Source organism: Aedes aegypti, chromosome 2 (genome assembly GCF_002204515.2).
Source record: "Aedes aegypti strain LVP_AGWG chromosome 2, AaegL5.0 Primary Assembly, whole genome shotgun sequence".
Classification (NCBI taxonomy): Eukaryota; Metazoa; Arthropoda; class Insecta; order Diptera; family Culicidae; genus Aedes; species Aedes aegypti.
This window is the reverse complement of record NC_035108.1, coordinates 94,717,331-94,737,486: the sequence shown is the minus strand read 5'-3', so window position 1 is coordinate 94,737,486 and position 20,156 is coordinate 94,717,331. Positions and strand designations below refer to the sequence as shown.

The window sequence follows — 20,156 nt, the reverse complement described above, 5'->3', positions numbered from 1 at the left end:
AAGATTTTTGGATTTCTTCTAGACTCTTGAGAAAGTTTTGGATAAGTGTCCCGAAAAACCTGACCCAACCAAATCCATAATTTCCTGCAGGATTTTCTTAACAGAATCCCTGGAAAATGTCGAGTGGAATTCCTGAAATAATTGCAGGAAGCACTGCTGTAGCAGTTTGTGATGTTAACCCCTAAGTAAATTATTAAATTGAAGAATTTATTGAGTATTAACTGCAAAAATGTTCCAAGAAATGTTTGAAAGAACTCAAAATTTTTGAAGAGATGAGCCATCCATCCCCGGTTGAATTTATAGTTAAATTTTCCTATCCGGTTTTGTGTCCTTGGAAGATTTTAGGGAACAAACCCTGTGACAATCTGTAGGGTAATTCTTGTAGGACTAGTTCTAAAATTACATAAAGTAATTCTAAAAACTAACAGGGCCTAAGATTCTAAGACTTTATTCCTGAGACAATCACGAGAGGAATCTTTACAATAATATCTGGAAAGATCTCTGGACGAGTCTTTTTATGTAATCATGAAGAAGGCTCTAGAATTCCTTAAGTGTATGAATCTGTAAACCTTTGGAATAGTCGCGTATTAATCTTTGGAGTACGAACAATCTTTCTAAAATGATTGACCCCGGCTTGGTTTAGGATATGGCTCATAATAGACATGTTTCCAAAGCAGTTCCTGCGTTACTCAGGCTCAAGTTATAGAGTGCTCCCGGATATTTGATGACACGATGTCCTGTTAAAAATTACAGTTTCATAAGGTTAAAATGAGCGCTACATACATCAATATAACTGGATGCTACAGGGGCCCCTGCACATTGCCAAGTCAGTTTTCCTCAAAACCTGATTTCCCCTTCCTGTATACATATTTTGTTAAAAACTGAATTTCTACTGCTATAATCACTATAATTTCGGGGCCCCTATGAACCCGGGGCCCGGTGCGAGCCCCGCCCCGCTACGCTACTGGGTGTCTTCAGAGAAGTTGTTCGGAATGTAGAAGCTTTTCTAAAGAAAGAAATATTTTTTGTGATCAATCCACATAGCAGTGAGATAGAATTTCACTTTTTAAAAAAAGTGAAGACAAACCAGTGATGTCTTTGGCAAAGTTGTAAATAGTTTCACTACATGAAAATTTTCTGAACACACTTTAGTTCTATCTATTGTATTTTAAGAGATACCTACCTTGATACCTTGATGGATACCTTGATGGCTACAGCGTAGCGTCACGCCATTGCCGGGCGTATTGTAGATCTCCATCTTCGTCGGTCTTGGGCAAAACTTCCCCAGTTTCCCCGAACGTTTAGGGTCGCCAGGTCCTCTTCCACTGCGTACAGCCAGCGTATTCATGGTCTTCCCCGAAGCCGCCGACCTCTACCTGGTTCTCTGCTGAATATTATTTTCGCAATTCTTTCTTCCGACATTCGCACTAAGTGACCAGCCCACTGAAGTCTGCCGTATTTTACACGATTCGCATCTTTGTACACTTGATACAACTCGTGATTCATGCGTCTGCGCCACACACCATTTTCGAGTTTCCCACCGAGTATTGTCCACAGCACTTTACGCTCGAAAACACCGAGAGCTTTCCGGTCTGACTCTTTCAACGTCCACGCTTCGTGCCCGTAGAGAGCCACCGGAAGAATCAATGTTTTATACAGGGCGAATTTTGTTTCGGTTTGCAAGCTGCGGGACCTAAGCTGGTTACGTAGTCCGTAAAAGGCCCTATTCGCAGCCGCAACACGTCTTTTCACTTCGCGGGAAACGTCGTTGTTACATGTCACAAGTGTTCCAAGATAAACAAATTCTTCAACAACTTCAAACACATTCCCATCAAACACTACCTCAGCACCTACACCACCATGCCTGACTCTATCTCTACCTGCAACCATGTACTTCGTTTTGGTAGAATTAATAGTCAGGCCTATCCTCGCTGTCTCCCTCTTCAGAGGCACGAAGGCCTCTTCCACTGATCTGCGATCAATTCCAATTAGGTCTATATCGTCCGCAAAGCCAAGGAGCATGTGCGACCTTGTGATAATAGTGCCATTTCTCTGCACGCCAGATCTCCTAATAGCACCCTCAAGTGCAATGTTGAACAGTAAATTCGAAAGTGCGTCTCCCTGCTTCAATCCGTCTAACGTCACGAACGAGGTTGACACTTCGTCTGCGATCCGAACACTTGATTTCGAACCATCCAGCGTAGCACGTATCAGCCTAATTAATTTCGCCGGAAAATCATTTTCAGACATTATCTGCCAAAGCTCATTTCTTTTCACTGAGTCGTACGCCGCCTTGAAATCAATAAACAGATGGTGGGTCTGCAATTTATACTCCCGGAATTTGTCTAGGATCATTCGCAGGCTAAACATCTGGTCCGTTGTCGAACGGCCCTCACGAAAATCAGCTTGGTATTCGCCGACGAAGGACTCCTCGAGCGGTCGCAGTTTGTTGAACAGGATGCGCGACAGAATTTTGTACGCCGAATTCAGCAGGGTAATTCCTCTGTAATTGGCACACTCCAGTCTGTGCCCTTTCTTGTAGATAGGGCGAATGAGGCCATCCAACCAGCCGACGGGCAATTCTTCGTCCTCCCATACCTTCACAAGTACTCGGTGGATTGACTGGTAAAGCTGCTCGCTTCCGTGCTCGACCGGGATCTCGTCCTTCCCAGCAGCCTTACAGTTCTTCAGCTCGCTGATAGGCTTTTTAACCTCTCCTATGGTCGGTGGGTCCACAGCTTGATCGTCGTCATCAATAATCATCCTGTTCCTCGCTACATTTCCATTTCCACCGTTCAACAATTACTGAAAGTGCTTCTCCCACCTGGCAGCCACCGCCGTTTTAACGGTCAGCAAATTCCCTTCTCGATCATTGCACATGGCGGGCACTGGTACGCGCCATTGACCGTTGCATAGAATCTCCGCATATCATTCCGGTTCATGCTTTCTTGAGCGTCAGCTACCACACTTTCTCCGTGCTGCCTTTTTTTTCTGCGGTGGATTCGCTTTTCGTCGGCTCTCGCTGCTCTGTTCTGTCGGGTACCGGCCACAAGCATACGGCTTCTGGCGATATTCTTCATGTCTGTCACTCTCTGGCACTCTTCATCGAACCAGTCGTTTCGTCTTCGTCGTTGACCAGTGCCGATCACTTCCCGCGCCGTTGTTGTCACAGCTTCGTGGATAGGGTCCCACAGGCTGTCGACGTCTCCAGCAACGTTGATTCTTCCCAACTGCTCGTCTAGTTGCTGACGGTATTGCGCAGCTACCCCATCAGTTGACAAGCATTGTATATTGAAGCGCAGCGTTCTGTTTGTTGTGGAATCGTGACGCTGGATAACCGCGCCCGAATTTTATCTACAACGATATAATGATCCGAATCGATATTAGGGCCTCGGAAGGTCCTGACATCCATGACATCTGAGAAATGTCGCCCATCAACCAGCACGTGGTCTATTTGGGAGCAGGCATCGCCACTCGGGTGTCGCCAGGTGTGTTTGCGGATATTCTTTCGTGCGAAGTAGGTACTGCTGATTGCCATCCCTCTAGCAGCAGCGAAGGTTACTAGCCGCAGGCCATTATCATTGGTAACGGAATGAAGGCTTTCCGTTCCAATGACGGGTCGAAAGAAATCTTCTTTCCCGATCTGCGATTTTTGCGTCACCGATGACTATCTTGACGTCTTGTTTTGGGCACTCTCCGTAGGCCTTATCCAGGCTCTCATAGAACTCATCCTTCATGTCATCGGGCTTATCGTTCGTTGGCGCATATATGCTGATCAGGCTGTAGTTGAAAAACTTGCCCTTCATTCTCAACACACAGATTCGGTCGCTTACCGGTTTCCACCGAATAATTCGCTTCATCTGCTTCTCAATCACTATGAAGCCAAGTCCACGTTCTGCTCTGTCGCAACGCTGTAGTGAATGAAGTGTTGGCGATGGGGTCCACCGCTCGGAACTCGCGTTCTCCGATTCTCTGCCAGCGTATTTCCTGGATAGCTGCCACGTTCACGCCGACATTCCGCAGTTCACGAGCCAGGAGCCCAACACGCGCGGGTTCATTCAAAGTTCTCACGTTCAAAGATCCAACTTTCCAATCGTTGTCCTTTATTCGTTGCCGGGTCTGTTGCCGTAAAATTAACCCGTTTGCTCTACTTTTGCCTTTCTTGGTTGGTGAAGAGTCTTCGATAGGCCACCTAACCAGGGTTGTGCTACCTACATCGTGCTAGAGGGGCTGCCTCCTCGGTGCTGACACGATACAGCAATGTCCGTTTGTTCTTTACAGGGCTTTGGACCTGTAGCTCTGGTTCTCAATAGTTTCAAGTTCTTTCGGACATGCTACTATGGTGAGCCGTCATGCGCTAGCGGTGTTTGTACTTTGTACTGGCAGGAATTCTTCTAATGACATCTTGAAAAACTCAGCTTTCATGTCATTATTTAACTCCTCAGGAATTCATTCATAACCTTTCCTTTAGATTTAATTAATCGAAAATTCCTCTAGGGGTTTATAACCAAAACTCTAGGAATAATATTAGTATTTTCTGGAAATCATCAAGATTTTTGCCAGGAATATTCACATGAAATTGCCCGAATAACATTTCTAAAGAAATTTTAAAAAGAACTATTGAACGTTTGCACTGCGATATCAATGGACGGTTTCCTACAGGAATCTTTGAATGCATTGCATCAATAATACCTCGATAAATTCATAACGAATGATGTACTTGGTAAATTATTTCATAATTTATGAGCTATTTCATGAAGAAATACTAGAAACATTCAAACAAGAATTAATATTATTTCGGAAGAATTTACAATCATACAACATCTTTGGAAGAATTCTTGAAATTATCTCTAAAGAAATCTTGGGTGTGAATTCTGAATTAGTGAATGTATACAAAAATCATGAAATTTCATGAGCGTCATTCATTGACGAACACTTCAAAGAACTTGTTTGAAATTTCTTTGAGTAGTTTATTAAAAATATTAAAATAACTATAAAGAATTTCCTACCTTTGTAAAAAACAAATTAACTGGAGAATTCTCAATGAAAGTCACATGATTTTTTTGTGTTTTTTTTTCTGTGAATTTTAACGCTATTGGCTCAGTTCCAAAAGAGAATAATTTGTGCATGAATGATCACAGGAATCTCAAGAATAAGAATCCTGCAAAAAAAAAAACGTTTTGAGCATTGCCTGAAGTTTTTTTTTTTACCTAGGACATGCGCCGTAATAAACTATACGCCGCATTTCAAAGCTTGCTAGATAATCTCCGAAGATTTCTCCAGTCTTTTCTAGTGATTTCTTCAAGTATTCTTACAGATATTGCTTCAGTGATTCTCCTGCGGATTTCCCAAGATTCATCGAAGAATATTATAAAATATTTCTCCAGTGGTTACTCTAAGATTTCTTTCAAAGGGGTCTATGAAAAATGGTTTAAGTTATGATAAATAAATGAAAACGATTTGAAACATACGGTTCCTACAAAAATTTCACCAATTGCCCAGGAATTCCTTTTAATAATTTCTTCAATATGTTCCTACGTAAAGGGATTCCTCCACACACGATTTCTTTCAAGAATTTTGAATGGATTTTATAATGATTTTTTTAAAGACCCCTCCATTAATGGTGTTAACAAGGTATGTCACAATTGGAATTCAACTTCGTACTTGTTATTCGTAGTTGTATTCATATAAATTAAACCTTATTTCACAAAAATAAAACTTGTCTGTGGTCGGAATCCAGAAAATGCTTGAAACTGTGTCTCCTATATCTTGTTCTTCTTTAATATTATTTTTGAGATTTGACATGTATATTTCCTTGCTATTCAACCCATTTCAATGTAAATAAGTGAAAAAAAATGCAAATGAGGGGTACTAAGGAGGAAAAAAGAAATCCATACAGAAAGTGTAAAATAGAGGGAGGAGAGGCGAGAAGCATGAATATGGCAAAACTTTGCGAGGCGCAATTCGTGGAAGCTGAAACATAAAGAATGAAAATTTCAGAGTCGAGAGATGCATAACCAGCGCAAAAATCATTCAATGGCTTCAATTCAAGTTTCTGTTCCACAACGTAAATATGCAAACATGCATAACCATGCATTCACTATCATACACACTTACACACAAACCGAAAATTAATCAAAATCTTACGTCAAAAATTTTGATTATAAAAATAAACTATAGCCGTTTTAGACAAGCCTTCAAAAAGATGCTATAAAACTTGCCAGGTAAGAGTGAAAAAAAAAACTCATCTAAATATTTTATTCTGAGTCAAATTATAAGAATGTGTGGCTGGGATCTGACAGCGAATCAAGTACGAATTTGACAATGTCAGCATTTCGATAGAACCAAACAAAAGTTTGTCTTTCAGCCCAATGACAGTCAAATATTGGAACGCCATCATGAAAGTGACTTCTGACCTAAAAAGGTTTTAGGCGAACAAAAAAACAAATGTGAATAGATCAATTTCATTTGATTAACTTTGTAAAAGACATCAAATTTCGATTCAACCACTTGGCTGAGTTATAAGCAAATAAAATGTTTGTCCCATCTATGTGATTTTCGCTAATAAGTTTCAATACGAACAGGTCTCATTTAGTTGTTCAACATTATCGAAGACACTTTTCTCCCAATAATATTCATGTCGTCGGCGAAGCGCAGGTATTGAACAGCAGCCTCGAAAGTCCATCGATCTGTCGTACCCAACCTCTCCGGACCCATCTTAATGAGTTCGGCTCCAATAGCATCCTTGCCAGCGGCCTTGTTGTTCTTGATCTGTTGAATGGCATCCTTATCTTCCCCCATCGTGGGAGCTTATTGGTTTCCACTGTTCGCTGTGCTGAAGTAGCCATCGCCTTCGCTGCCCTTGAACTTCTGTGCCTGTGTTCTCTGTACCATTCAGGTGTTCACCATAGTGCTGCTTCCACCTTTCGATCACCTTGCGTCCGTCCGTCGAGATGCTCCCATCCCTGCACATTTCAGCTCGTGGCACGAAGCCTTCGCGGGATGCGTTTTTATTCGCCAAATTGATGAATGAAATAATGCCCTTTTTCCATAACCTAAGTGATGTCCCTTTCAAGACAATGGTTCTTTTATGGTTCGTGTGTTTATAATGTTTGGTGAAAAGATAAAGAGATTTAGTGTATCTTTGAGAAAGATTTTGGAAAAAAAAACACTCAAAGGGGTTTTTCCTCTTTAAAAATTTGTGATTAAAAAGTAAATAATAATAATGATTGGAAGATGTTGCTGGATTTATGTTAAGCGTGAATTATAGCCTAATATTTGCTGAGATTGTGTATTTTGTGAATACATTTGATCAATCAGAGGCATAGATTAAATTATATAACACCTTCAACGGCACGAACATAATATTTGTTATTCCAGTTAGTCTGTTTTCCCACATGGACAAGGGTGCTAATTAACTTTCAACGACTTCTAAGAGAATCTAGCTTCCATCGTGTTAAGGCCCAAGTAAAAATGGAGCAAATGTCAAAAATGAAAAAGCAGTTTTCGGCGTTAAAATCGACAAAACGAAAATAATAAAAACACACAGCTGTTTTATTTGCAAAATAAAAAGGCTGTGTGTTTTTATTTTTTCCGATTTGTTGATTTCAAGGGCGAAAACTGCTTTTTCATTTTCGACATTAGCCTCATTTTTTCTTGCACCTTAAATGCGGTTCGGTCATCGGATCAATAAAAACAACACTGATTGTATTAAAAATCACTGTTCATCAATTTATTCTTCACCTTTATCAACTTCTCCATCATCATCATTTGTGTTAAATCACAATAAATGCACTCCTGGGGGACTTTTTGTTCGCAAATTCTTCTATAAGATAACCAATCTTTCCCCTGTACTCCACCTTTCTTATTAATCTAGGCATCAGCCTTCTCCACGGAGAACGGAGCGTCCACCGGCAGGGAACCACTGTCGGCGATCACCACATCGTTAACCGGGCGGTCACGTCCGTCGGTTTTGGTCTTCTCGATCTTGCGAACGACGTCCATTCCCTCCAGGATCTTGCCGAACACAACGTGGCGTCCGTCCAGCCAGCTGGTCTGCTTAACGGTGATGAAGAACTGCGATCCGTTGGTGTCCTTGCCGGCGTTGGCCATCGACAGCCATCCAGCGCCGTAGTGCTTCAGCTTGAAGTTCTCGTCGGCGAAGCGCTCACCGTAGATCGAGCGGCCACCGGTTCCATCGCCACGGGTGAAGTCACCGCCCTGGATCATGAAGTCCTGGATGACGCGGTGGAACTTGCTGCCCTTGTAGCTGGAAATGTGTGAAAAGGGTAAATTTTTGGATTAATGTTTTGATTATCACACGCAGTGCTGGGAATGGTAATAGTAGTAGGCTTGAATTTTCGCGAAAATCACGTGGCTCTCCAGTACAGTAGTTCAAAAACGTGAATTTCATCAAGTAGCCTATGTTGGGTGCACGAATTTTCTAAATCATGAGTGTCATTGAAGGCTCTAAATGTGGGAAATGCAGTGGGAAATAGAACATTTTTCTACAGTAATTCTGGGTTGCCCTTAGCAACGGGTGTTTTGCTATTTTCAAGGCTTTTTGCCTACAGCAGCGATGGGCGTGAGTTTCATTGGCTTCGCTGACTGTGATTGGCTTTGCTTGGCTACTGTAGAGTGAATTTCAAGATTTTTCCCAACCCTGATCACACGTATCGATTTCTCTTAAAAAAAAACTTCCCGATTTGCCCGATTTTCCCTAAAAATTCGTTATTTTTCTGGAATAAACTATTGCAACTGATTGCGGCAAACTTAATATAATTTTCCTGGTGTAGATTAATCTGGCTCGTTTTACGCCATCTCGTCCAAAGATTTGTTTTTTTTTTTTTTTTTAATTTAGGAGTATTCACAACTCTCGTTTAATTAATGATCTCGCCCTAAAATCTAATCTTAACCAAGTTGTTACTGAACAAACGAACAAGTTGTTTAACAATGCTACGATGAAGAGAAGATCTTCCTCTATTAATTAATGAAAATATTTAGAGCGGTTTAAAAAAAATATTCTGAAAGATGTTGTTTCGAAACATTTTTTAATAATCTTCAGTTTCTCCTGCAAATCTTTGCGATAAGTCAGGTCTCTTCGATGCAAAGAAAAAAAACTACACAAATTAACAGATTTTTTTCTGCTCATCCATTTGTTAACAACTCAACTGGTTGTAAAGGTAAGTAAGCAGTTTGTTCTATTTTCGTCAAATTTGTATAATAAATTGATTGGAAAAAGTTTAAATATAAAGGATACTCTTTTTTAATCTATTTGTTCCTTATAATACTTGCATTGAATCCTGCTGCAACATTGTACAAGATCCAGAGACTTTGGCGGGTTCAACAGGCTCTTCAAGAATTTAGTCTCAGATTCCCCAAAGAGAATTTTCAGTTTGATTTTGTTTAGTATACTTTCAGGGTCTCCTAGAGACGGGTTTTCAAAGGATGCTTAGAAAATTTTCTCTAGAATTTGCCGCAGAATATCCATTAGAACTCCAAAGCTACTAGTACTACCTCCAGTAATTTCCTCAGAAATTATAATGATTTTTTCCCAAAGCAAAATTTCTCCCGAGTAAGCCCAGAAAGGTTTGCTCCAGAGTTTTTGGAAAGTTAAGAGTTTTTTTTTCAAGAAACCCTGCAAGAATACCTCCGTCTGTTCATGTGGATTTCTTCAAAAATTCATCCATGTTTCTTCCTTGAAATTAAAAATTTCTTCAGGGATTCTTCGAACAAAACTATTTGTTTCTAAGAATTTCTACAGCATTTCATCTACAAAAGTTTCTCAAAAATCCCGTGCAACCTTCAACAGGTTATTAAAGTTTTTACACCAGTTAATACTACGGATTTTTTCCAATAATTTCTCCGATCAATCCTGCACAAATTTCTTCTATCCAATGTTTTTCGAAACAAAATTTAAGAAAATCCTGCGTAATACTATTCCAAGATTTGAATGATTTTACATATAAAGATTGGTGGATTTAATCCATGAAATCTTCTGAACCTTCTGCGAAAGTCCAGGAGTTCTTTCAGAGATCCTTGTTCATTAAGGATGACTTTGCAACTTGCACAGGTTTCATTAGAGGATACTTCAGGATTTTCTTTAGAAATACCCTACGATTTTATTTTTCTGAAAAAAATCTTGGCATTTGCCTGGAGACATTCCTGGGAGAATTCCTGAGAAAAAACTTTCAAAACTTATCTTGGAAAATCACGTAAAATAGGGTCCTAAAGCCCTGTCCTAATTTTAGTGCCAAACGCTTACGTTTAGGCCAAAAACACATGTTTACTCAATTTTTCAATGTTTTTCATTTGTTTAAGTACAAAAAAAATATTTTTTTATGTTTCTATAGATTTTGTCACACCCCTTGGTTTAAACTCAAATTTTGGGTGTATTTTGTTTTCCGTGTCCCTTCCGAAATGTCAGATAGGAACAACCCCAGTGTTAAAACTAAAACACCTGTGGTATTTTTGTCGACTAAGCGAACGTCAAACATGATCTCAAGTGTCAAGGTTAATTTATGGATCCAATTTTTAAATTGAAGTTTTAATATGATATATCCGTTATTTGAGCGGGAAAAATTACTAAAGTAGTTGCAGTAACATGTTCTTTAGTGTTATTAAATAAAAACAAGTTTTCATTAAACATTTTAGGACCCTATTAAAGGAGGAATTTCTGTAGAAATCTTAGAAAAAATCTCCGGAGCAATTATGGAAGGTATCTTCAGAGAAATATTTAGTAGGAATTTCTGGGAAAGTTATAGATTGAATTTTAGAAATTGTTTTGTCCAGGAATCTTGAAGGATGTCCCAGGGAGTCGATGGATGTATCACTGGATAAAATCTTGAAAGAGTTAGGACTATCTTAAAACATATCTTAAAGAATTGTTGGAGCAATGCCAATAATTTCTGAAATAATCTTAAGAGAAATTCCTTTTCGGTGGTATTCCTTGGAAAACCCTAGGTTGAATTCTTTAGGTATCCTAAACGAAATTCTTTAAAAAAATTCACTAGGACTCTTCGCGGAGAAAATACTTGAGAAATAATTACTAAATGTACTCCTTTATATATGTCCGGAGTAATATCTGAACACACCTAAAATAATTTCTAATGAAATTTCTAGAGAAAATCAGGAAAAAAATATACACAAAACTTGTCGTAATGTCACGAGGATTTCTAAAAAAACTTAGATCTTAGATAAATATCTGCTCTGATGATATGGAGAATCAATCTCTTGGCTCCTATTCTGTTTTCTTGGTTCCTGTTCGGTCTTTTCTCGGCCTCTTTTGATTCCTTTTAGGTTTCTTTTTCCAGGCAAGAGGCCTCTAATTCCCAATTTTTAAGGTCCTCAATAGCTACCAGCCCTGTAAAGACTTTCTTACTCTTGTGGTAACAAATGGTTGTTTGTTTTAATTTACAGCTAGAATATCATAGGGATAACATTTTTCTTTGCTACACTGTGCACGAAATATTTGCCAACGTTTGTCCTACCCATGGATTAGAACGTGGACGTGGACGCGCCTTTGGATGTAACAAATGATCTTAAAGCTTTATTTGTCTTCCGTTAATGACCAGCATGGAAACAGTCAGTTTGCTGTCTAGTATTCCATAAATTTTAATGTTTTTTTCTCTGGACTTCCCTGGACATGAAGATTTTGCCAACATTTCTCCTACCCATGGTTATGGATGTGGACTAGACCTATTCATGTTTTAAAAAACTTCTGGACACTCCCCAGTCAACCAATATTTTGATTTTTCATTGCAAAATGAACTTCTGGCCAAAATTTCACTTAATTTAGAGTAAATTTAGGTGTGCTTCAAATCATTTATGTGTTTTTGGGCTATTTTTCAGCTTTATAAAATCATAACTACCGAACGAAAAATCAAAATTTATCGGAAATACCTCTACATATTAGTTCATCCAATTCTACGAACTTTTGCTGAACACGATTTTGAGATTGGAGCAAGTTTTGACATAGTTTGGTTGAGGTTTGTATCTCGAGGTTCTTGAAAATCTCTTTTTTCGCGAAGTATTTTTACTGAAAAGCATGCCTGCACGAAAATTTCTGATTTTTCATTTCCAGACATGATGACTATGCATATCTTAAAGTCAATCCCGTTCAAAGTTACCATTTATTTTACGAAAATAAATTGTAAAAAATAGGTAATTACGAAGCACATTTGTAAATCCACTGTGGGTGAGCCAAGAGCACCACCGTGGGCTTCGAAGAACACAAAAAATGAACACGTTAGCACCTAGGACAGGACGTGACAGCACAACTAAGACTGCCCCGTTGTGTTTCAGTCGTTAACCTTGACGATACAAAAGCCAGTGTTACCAGTATCTTTTTGAAGCAAATCTTGTGAACAAATTCAAATATAAAGGCTCATCATTTGTTTGTTTCTTGTGCGATTCATTCATTTAGTGCATTAAGGATGCTATAATATAAAACAAATCAGATTTTAATTCAAGACCGACGATGTTTTAGAGAGAATTGACACAATTTCCATTATATTGGTCTCAATTAGGCATTTTTATGTATTTTAACATTGAAGGAGCACATGCTTTGAAACTAACATCGAATATGAATAGATTTGAAACAAAAAGATTTCATTTGAAATTTTCAAATTTTTGATGAAAACTCTAACAAACGAACTAGCAACACGGCCGGGCTAGCAACAAAGTGCCCTGTTGCAATCAAACTCAACGATGTGAAAGTAGGCCTTTGCCAAAACGACCAATGAAAAGTGGTCTTTTTTGACAGGCAATTGGTTTCATTTTTGTACTTTGACCTGTCCGGTCTTGTCTTAGGTTAGCACTGCCTTTTCTCAGTCGATGATAATGATTGTTTTCAAATCGCTCTAAATGATCAGTGGAATGCGATCAAAACAATCATCACTCGGAAAGAAAAAGCAATGCTAACTTCAAGCGTGTGCTAGAATAAGGGCGTAAGTCGCATGATCGATTTCTCTTCATCGATCCTCTCTTCTGTGAATAAAGGTGACACGATGCAAGTTTGTTAGCATTTTTTCACCTCAGACCGCTTGGCAGCGATGCAATCTTGCATCCTAAGGTTAAAAATTGACGATAAATTTGAATCTTGTCACCTTTATTCACAGAAGAGAGGGTCGTTGAAGAGAAATCGATCATGCGACTTACGCCCTTATTCTAGCACATGCTTGACTTGTTCAATTCATTCGTTTTCGGTGCATGTGTCATGCATGATTTAACTATCATCAGGTTGCGACGCGGTGTTCGATCTTTGGGCATTTATTGTAATTTATTGCCTTAAGCAACATATAAGCTGTTGATGGTCAATGAATTCATAATTGTATTATGTTTGATTCCCGTTGAGTATGGTCAGAAAAAATAATGTCAATGGGTGTTTTATATACCATGTATATTGAGAAAACTGTAATTTCTGGGTACTGTGGAGAACAAATTTGGATCAAACAATGTTAAAATTCAATTTAATCTTATTAGTGAGTTTTACAAACTTCAACAGAATAAAATTAGCTGTCAAATAGTGGTAATAGCTAGTGGTTTTGATTTTCAACATGCTAGTTATGATTTTTCAAACCTTGAAATAAGCCCAAAAACACATTTTCAACTTGAAGCATACTGAAATCTTTTTCAAATGAGCTGAAAATTTGACCAGACATTGTTCTTGGCATGAGAATTCCGAATACTGCTTGACTGGTAGATTTCCAGACATTTTTCCAAATATGAACAGGTCTAATGTGGACGCACCTCAGAAGTGTTCCATTATATTATTATAAATTATATATTATAAAACGGGAAATTCTGCACAATAGAGTCCTAAAATGTTTAATCAAATCTTGTTTTTATTTAATAACATAGAAGAGCATGTTACTGCAACTACTTTAGCAATTTTTCCCGCTCAAATAACTTCTATATCATATTTAAACTTTTATTTAAAATTTAGGTCCATAAATGAACCTTGACAATTTTGATCATGTTTGACGTTCGCTTAATCGACAAAAACACCACAGGGGTTGTAGTTTTAACACTGGGGTTGTTCCTATCTGACATTTCGAAAGGGACACGGAAAACAAAATACACCCAAAATTTGAGTTTAAGCCAAGGGGTGTGACAAAATCTAAATAAACATAAAACAATGTTTTTTGAACTTAAACAAACGAAAAAAAATTGAGTAAACATGTGTTTTTAGCCTAAAATAAAGACATGGCTTAAGGACCCTATTCCGGTAAATGAAACTGTTACCATTCGATTCCTTGACGTTGTTTATGTAATATGATGGGTTGGGTCCATATTATCGCACATTGAAGGCTTGAAATGCATTCTAAAACTTTCACCAGTACATTAAAGCAGATTTATTGTACTCTATCATGTTGTTCTAGCATATGTAACCTCCGGTGATAGCATGTACCCAGAGCCGTAGCGTGGTCTCATGGCGCCCTTGGCGAACAATCATTTGAGCGCCCCTGATTAAAAGCCAAGTTTACAATGTTTTTCTTTATCTCTTTTTTAACGGATTCTCTGTCGAAGGCATGTTCATCTCAGCAAAACATTGTACAAGTTAGTGTTAAAAATTTCAGAAAAACAAAAAAATTTGAATGTCTATGATGGCTTAAGCATTAACTAAGAATTCTCGATTACTTTTTCAAATCGACGTAAGTAACTTTTATACGGTTTTGAGAAAATTAATTAAGAAGAATCACAACCTGTCTTTTAAAACTGTTTTAAAATGAATCACTTTTTTAACATTTTTTTACCGTGTACATCGCCTCAATTTTGCATACAATCAGTTCGCGTTCAAAAACTAGGTAGTTTCCATTATTTACCACAAAAAAAGTTATAACAAAATGTTAAGCCGTTTCATTCAGTTACTTTCGACGTTTTTGTACCAGTGTAAAATCGGCTCAAGTAGTGTTTTGTTTTGATTCGTGGTTAAGTCACTTTGTCTCCCCATACAACGGAGCGGCGAAAGTAGTGGTTAGGTTGCGAAAGTGGAGAATCTTACTTTCGTCGTTTTGTAAATCCGGAAATTAAACGTTCTAAAAGTGAAAAATCAATTTGAGTATGAACGGAACGTGTGGAATTTCGTCTGAGAAACACGTAGGATCGATAAAGTAAGTTTGTTCACTATTCTGACTTGAGACTATTTGAATAAGTTTTCGAGAATTAGATAATCTAGAGAACCAGACAACCGTTTAAGCTAGTGATGACCAATCCATCAAGTTTCGAAACGCTAAAGTTTTGAAGTATAGCTTTAAAACATCTTAACCTTATACTTATATTGAGCTGTTCGGTAATCCAATCCGCATGATTATCAAATTAATTAACTCATTACGCGTGGTAAAGATGGACAAATTATGTGTGAAATTATGAAAAAAATCCACGTGCTCGGCTGGGATTTGAACCCAGGACTCTTATATGCTAGACGAGCGTTTTACCAACTAAGCTACCGAGCCACTTGGTGACCCAATAACTGAGTTGGTTACAAGTTTAGAATCCCTACAGACCACGCGGACCCCTTTCATAACCCAAATCCATCCATCTCATATCACTACACACGCGGAAAGAGCGAGTGCGATTTATTTAGTGTTGAAACTGTTTGCCCATCGTACCTACATCACTGTATTGTGGAAGAGTAAAGATGTGGGAAGGCTATCAACGTGTTGGTAGCTTAGTCGGTAAAGCGCTCGTCTAGCATACAAGAGTCCTGGGTTCAAATCTCAGTCGAGCACTTGAATTTTTTTTATAATTTCACCCATAATTTGTCCATCTTTACCACGCGTAATGAGTTAATTAAGTTTAATCTTCAATAAATAGCTAATAAAATTACCGTTTATATGGTCAGAAGTGAATTCGTAACAACTATTGGTATTTTTATCATCGTAAAAATTTTGGTAAAACTCTTTTTCTTAAATAAATTATTGTAGACATTGCCAAACCATTTATTTTGCATAAGTATAATTCATATAGTCAATATTCCAATTTAAATGTTCAATAAATCTCTTAATGTAGTTTATTATCGACATTTTGATAACATGAAAAAAAACAGCCAGAAAATTTTCAATGAATTTCAACTTTTTGAAGAATGAACAATAAATAAATTAATTCGAAATAAATTCCAAGATTTTGATTTTTATGAAAGTTGTTCAAAGAATTTGTGTATAAAATAGATTAAGTTTTATATTTTATGAAATACTCAAAGCGAATAGGAAAATTCTACTATAAGGAAATTTCACAAAATTATCATCTAAATATTTTATTAAAAATAGAAGCATGGAATTGAAGTTTTGAAACTAGTCAGTTAAACCTTTTTAAAATATTAGAGAATTTTGCTCTGATTTCTAGAAAATTCTTATTAAAACATTTTTATAAATTCGAGCTGTTATCAGTCAGTTTGAAGCATTTGTTTGAAGAAATGATTATTGTTACGAATAATAACCAACTTTATGTTCTTTCAATGGTAAACAATTCTCTGCGACTTTTATTTACGATTCATTTATAATTGTGCTCAGTATTTCATCTAAATTTTGAATAAGACTCTATGAGAATTTTGTACAAGTTGCATGAGAACACCGTCCAGCAATACTAAAGCATCCTGTTTAAATTTATTATTTTTTATCAGGGTTATGGATTATTTAACATGACTTTCAATGTGAATTGCGTCTTGAGGATTGTGTGAAATTCACGGCAAGATTTCTGTGACGTCCGCTGTATTAGCTTCGATTTGCCCGTTTTCTACACACAGGCATAATGCGTAAACTGATTTACAAATAATTGTCATGAAGAACTATTAAAAAAAAGACAATTTACGCCGTCTTCAGCACATAGGCTGCACTAACTTAGGCAACGGACAACACGAAACACCCAGTAGCCCAGCGATCAATTTTTCGTTTGACGAAAAGTTTTCTCCGACTGGAGCGGGAATCGAACCCATACCCCGTGGCACAATACGCCTAGACGACTGACGCCGCTAACCGCAAGGCCACGAAGCCCACAAAAATCTTTAATAAATTTGAAATGATTTATCTGAAAATTCATTTAAATTAAAGTATCCTTCAACATCTTGTAGGATGCTTACAATATATTTTTTTATAATCGATTGTTATAATTTGAAATTTCTTTCAGAACTTATAATGTTTATGTTTTCAAACATTGAATTTAAAGATGCCCTTTTATGTGTATTTACAAAACATTGACCAAAGCACCACGCATTTTGGCGCCTCCCTGATCGCTTGCGCCCTTGGCGGATGCCAACCTGGCCAACCGCACGCTACGGCACTGCATGTACCATATACGCATACCGCTTTTTCATGTATATTAGTGACAAATTTTGATTCTGTAAGACAATCTGGAAAAGCTCTATTCAAAAAATGTCTTTTTGACTAAATGTCATATGCTTTTTAAAACAATGAAATGCTTTCCGACCAAACGTTCATTCGACGAAATGAACATTCGACCAAACGTCATTCGAATAAATGCCATTCAACTAAATGTCATGGATTCTCCACAGTTTTTAACTGAGAACTTTCTTTGCCAAAGTTACCATTTTCGCGGTTGTATACCGTGTCGACGGTATGATGATACTCTATGCCCATGGAAGTCCAGGAAATTTCCATTAAAAAAGATCATGGGCCGACAGGGAAATTGAACCCAGACATCTTCTTGAAAGCTTAGCTTTGTAGCCTCGAACGCAGGCCTGGATTTGGGGGGTGCCAAGGGGGGAAATGCGACTATTGGATTCTCGGCTACAGTCAAACCTCTATAAGTCGATATTGAAGAGACCATCGACTCATGCAAATATCGAGACATGGAACAGAAATGCTTAGGAAAGCTGTTCCAGGGGACCATCAAAGTAACCATGAAATTTTGATTTTAGTATGGTTCCATGATTTGATATCGTGTCATGGAACATCGACTCATGAAGGTTTAACACCTACTAAAAGGCTATGCAAGTATTAAAGTCCCAACCATTAAATGATGACTGTTTCTAAATTAAATTTAGATAATAAGTATAGCTACAATTTTGTGAAATGAAGTTTTTTTTAAACTGAATACAAAACTTATTCCTGATGAACATTATTTGCATATCCCGATAAAGTTTTGCTTGCAAGTTTTTATTATTCATAAATTTTATTTTGAAATTTTTGTACAAAAGATAAAAGAGTTTATTAGAAAAATTTTGAATTATGCTTATTGTATCCGTTATTTAAAAGCATGACATGTTACAAAGTGTTCCAATAATAAGAATTTCAAAGGCTGTTAGCCTCAAATATATATATAAATAAATGTAATTTAAAACTTCAATTCAAGATCTGATGATATAAAGTTCAATGTCAAGTACAAAAACTAGTTAAATGTACCGCTTCGGGTAATCGTTACACATGTTTGTGCTACAACAATTAATAAAGTTAGCTAGTCTGCTATCAGAATTATCGCTTCTCCGCTTTGCACGCGAAAGTAGCGATCACCCTTCGTCGTCTCAGTGCTAATTAAATTCATTACGGTCATTGAAACTGACGCGGCTCTAATAACTATCCCACGCACTTGGAACGGCCGACCGGAAGCATAAGAACGATGTAAGCTTCAATTGTTGCTCATCATCATCATCGGTATCAAACCATCAATTAAATTGCGACTAATTGCCACGCGTCTATACACAAAATCACGGAATCTGTACCGTTGTAAACACTTACCCTTCGCCCTCCGCATTCTCGGCGAGAGTTTTGAAGTTCTTGGCAGTCTTCGGAACGGTTCCACCGAACAGACCAATCACAATGCGACCTTCCGGCTTTCCACCGATGGTGATATCAAAGAAGACCTATAATGATCCGGGAAAGCAAACAATGAATGATGCGTTCAGAATGCGAATACAGTTGTTTCAACAATAAAAGAAAGGGGTCAAATCTCGTACTCTCTTTTGCCATTAATTTGGGGGTTTCAATGCCGGCTTCCGGGCCATTCTACTGTCGCAGTCATTAAACCTTTGGAACAAAGGCATTGAATGGGTTCTGAAGCGATCATTTCTAGTTCAATTGGCTTTTAATTCATTTAACAGGAACGAAATAGAAATATGTAGTTTTTGTTATGTACATATGTATACTAATTCAGAGCCAGAGTAAAATAACCTCTCACAAAGAGACACGTAATCAGTCCATAAAAAGGAATGAAAATTGACGAGATAAAAATCGACTACGCATACAGCTAACGGGCCACTAGCATAAGAATAAGAAGAGGTCAAATAAATTATGAACAACACCTCTTTGTTGGCAATTGAAAGATCCATCGAATGATTTGCAACGGGATAAACCGGTTCATAAGCCCAGTGAACCCCCGCAAATTGACTTTGATCAAGTAAAAGAAGAGTACGAGACGTCTGGGTAAGAGGAATATGCATAACTCTAGACAAGCAGAGATCGCAGATAGAAGAACACACTGAACCAATTTAAAACTGCGAAGAAGGGAAAGCATAAAAAGATAACAAGCTACGATCTAAAATTGACGGAAGTTACACTTACCTTATCAGTGACTTTGGGTCCATCTTGGGCGAGGGCCCCGACCAGAAGCACACTAAGCACAACAAATAGCTTCATTATGAAACAATAGCAGCACTAAATCAGCCTGGTATGCTGATTGATTAGATATATGCCTTAAAAGCCGATGCCTACTATACAACTAAACTTAATAAAGGAAAAACGAAATGGAAACCGGGAAGCCACGCGCAGTACTATAGAACCGTTCCCGACGATGGCTGGCACTGGATTGATTGCGCTGATGCCAATGCGAATGGGTTTAAAGCAAAAAGCATCAGTTGACCTCACTGGGGTACAGTCCGCAAATGATTTCATGGATTGTGCCTTAGATTCCACGGGTAATCGAGCAAGAGAACGCGCAATGTTATTCTAAGATCAAAATTACCCTTCAAACGGATATTTTTGATTTGGTATAAATCTAAAACCGAACATTCATAAATAGTGATTGAACTCGATCAACCAATTTTCATTGCTTTCATTAAATCGAACAATGTCTGTACTGTATACGTGTAATCACCCTCTGACGCAGAACAGAAAGAGAGACGACAACCGGCATAGTAGTTCATGTTTGTTGCCTGCAGGGGCGGTACTGGATTGCAAAAAGATGGTAAGGTGCCTGTGATTGAC

General features: G+C 37.9%; 1 protein-coding gene across 1 annotated transcript; it reads right to left on the bottom strand.

Annotated features, from left to right (window-relative positions):
* Window positions 1–7,705: 7,705 nt before the first annotated feature.
* On the bottom strand, window positions 7,706–19,776 carry LOC5577568 (peptidyl-prolyl cis-trans isomerase 5). The gene is made up of 3 exons (XM_001663392.2): window positions 19,515–19,776; window positions 18,693–18,817; window positions 7,706–8,269 (listed from the first exon to the last, which is right to left on the bottom strand). The coding sequence occupies exons 1-3, from the start codon at window positions 19,587–19,589 to the stop codon at window positions 7,873–7,875; spliced, it is 597 nt and encodes a 198-aa protein (XP_001663442.1). The 5' UTR covers window positions 19,590–19,776; the 3' UTR covers window positions 7,706–7,872.
* Between the last annotated feature and the right edge of the window lie 380 nt (window positions 19,777–20,156).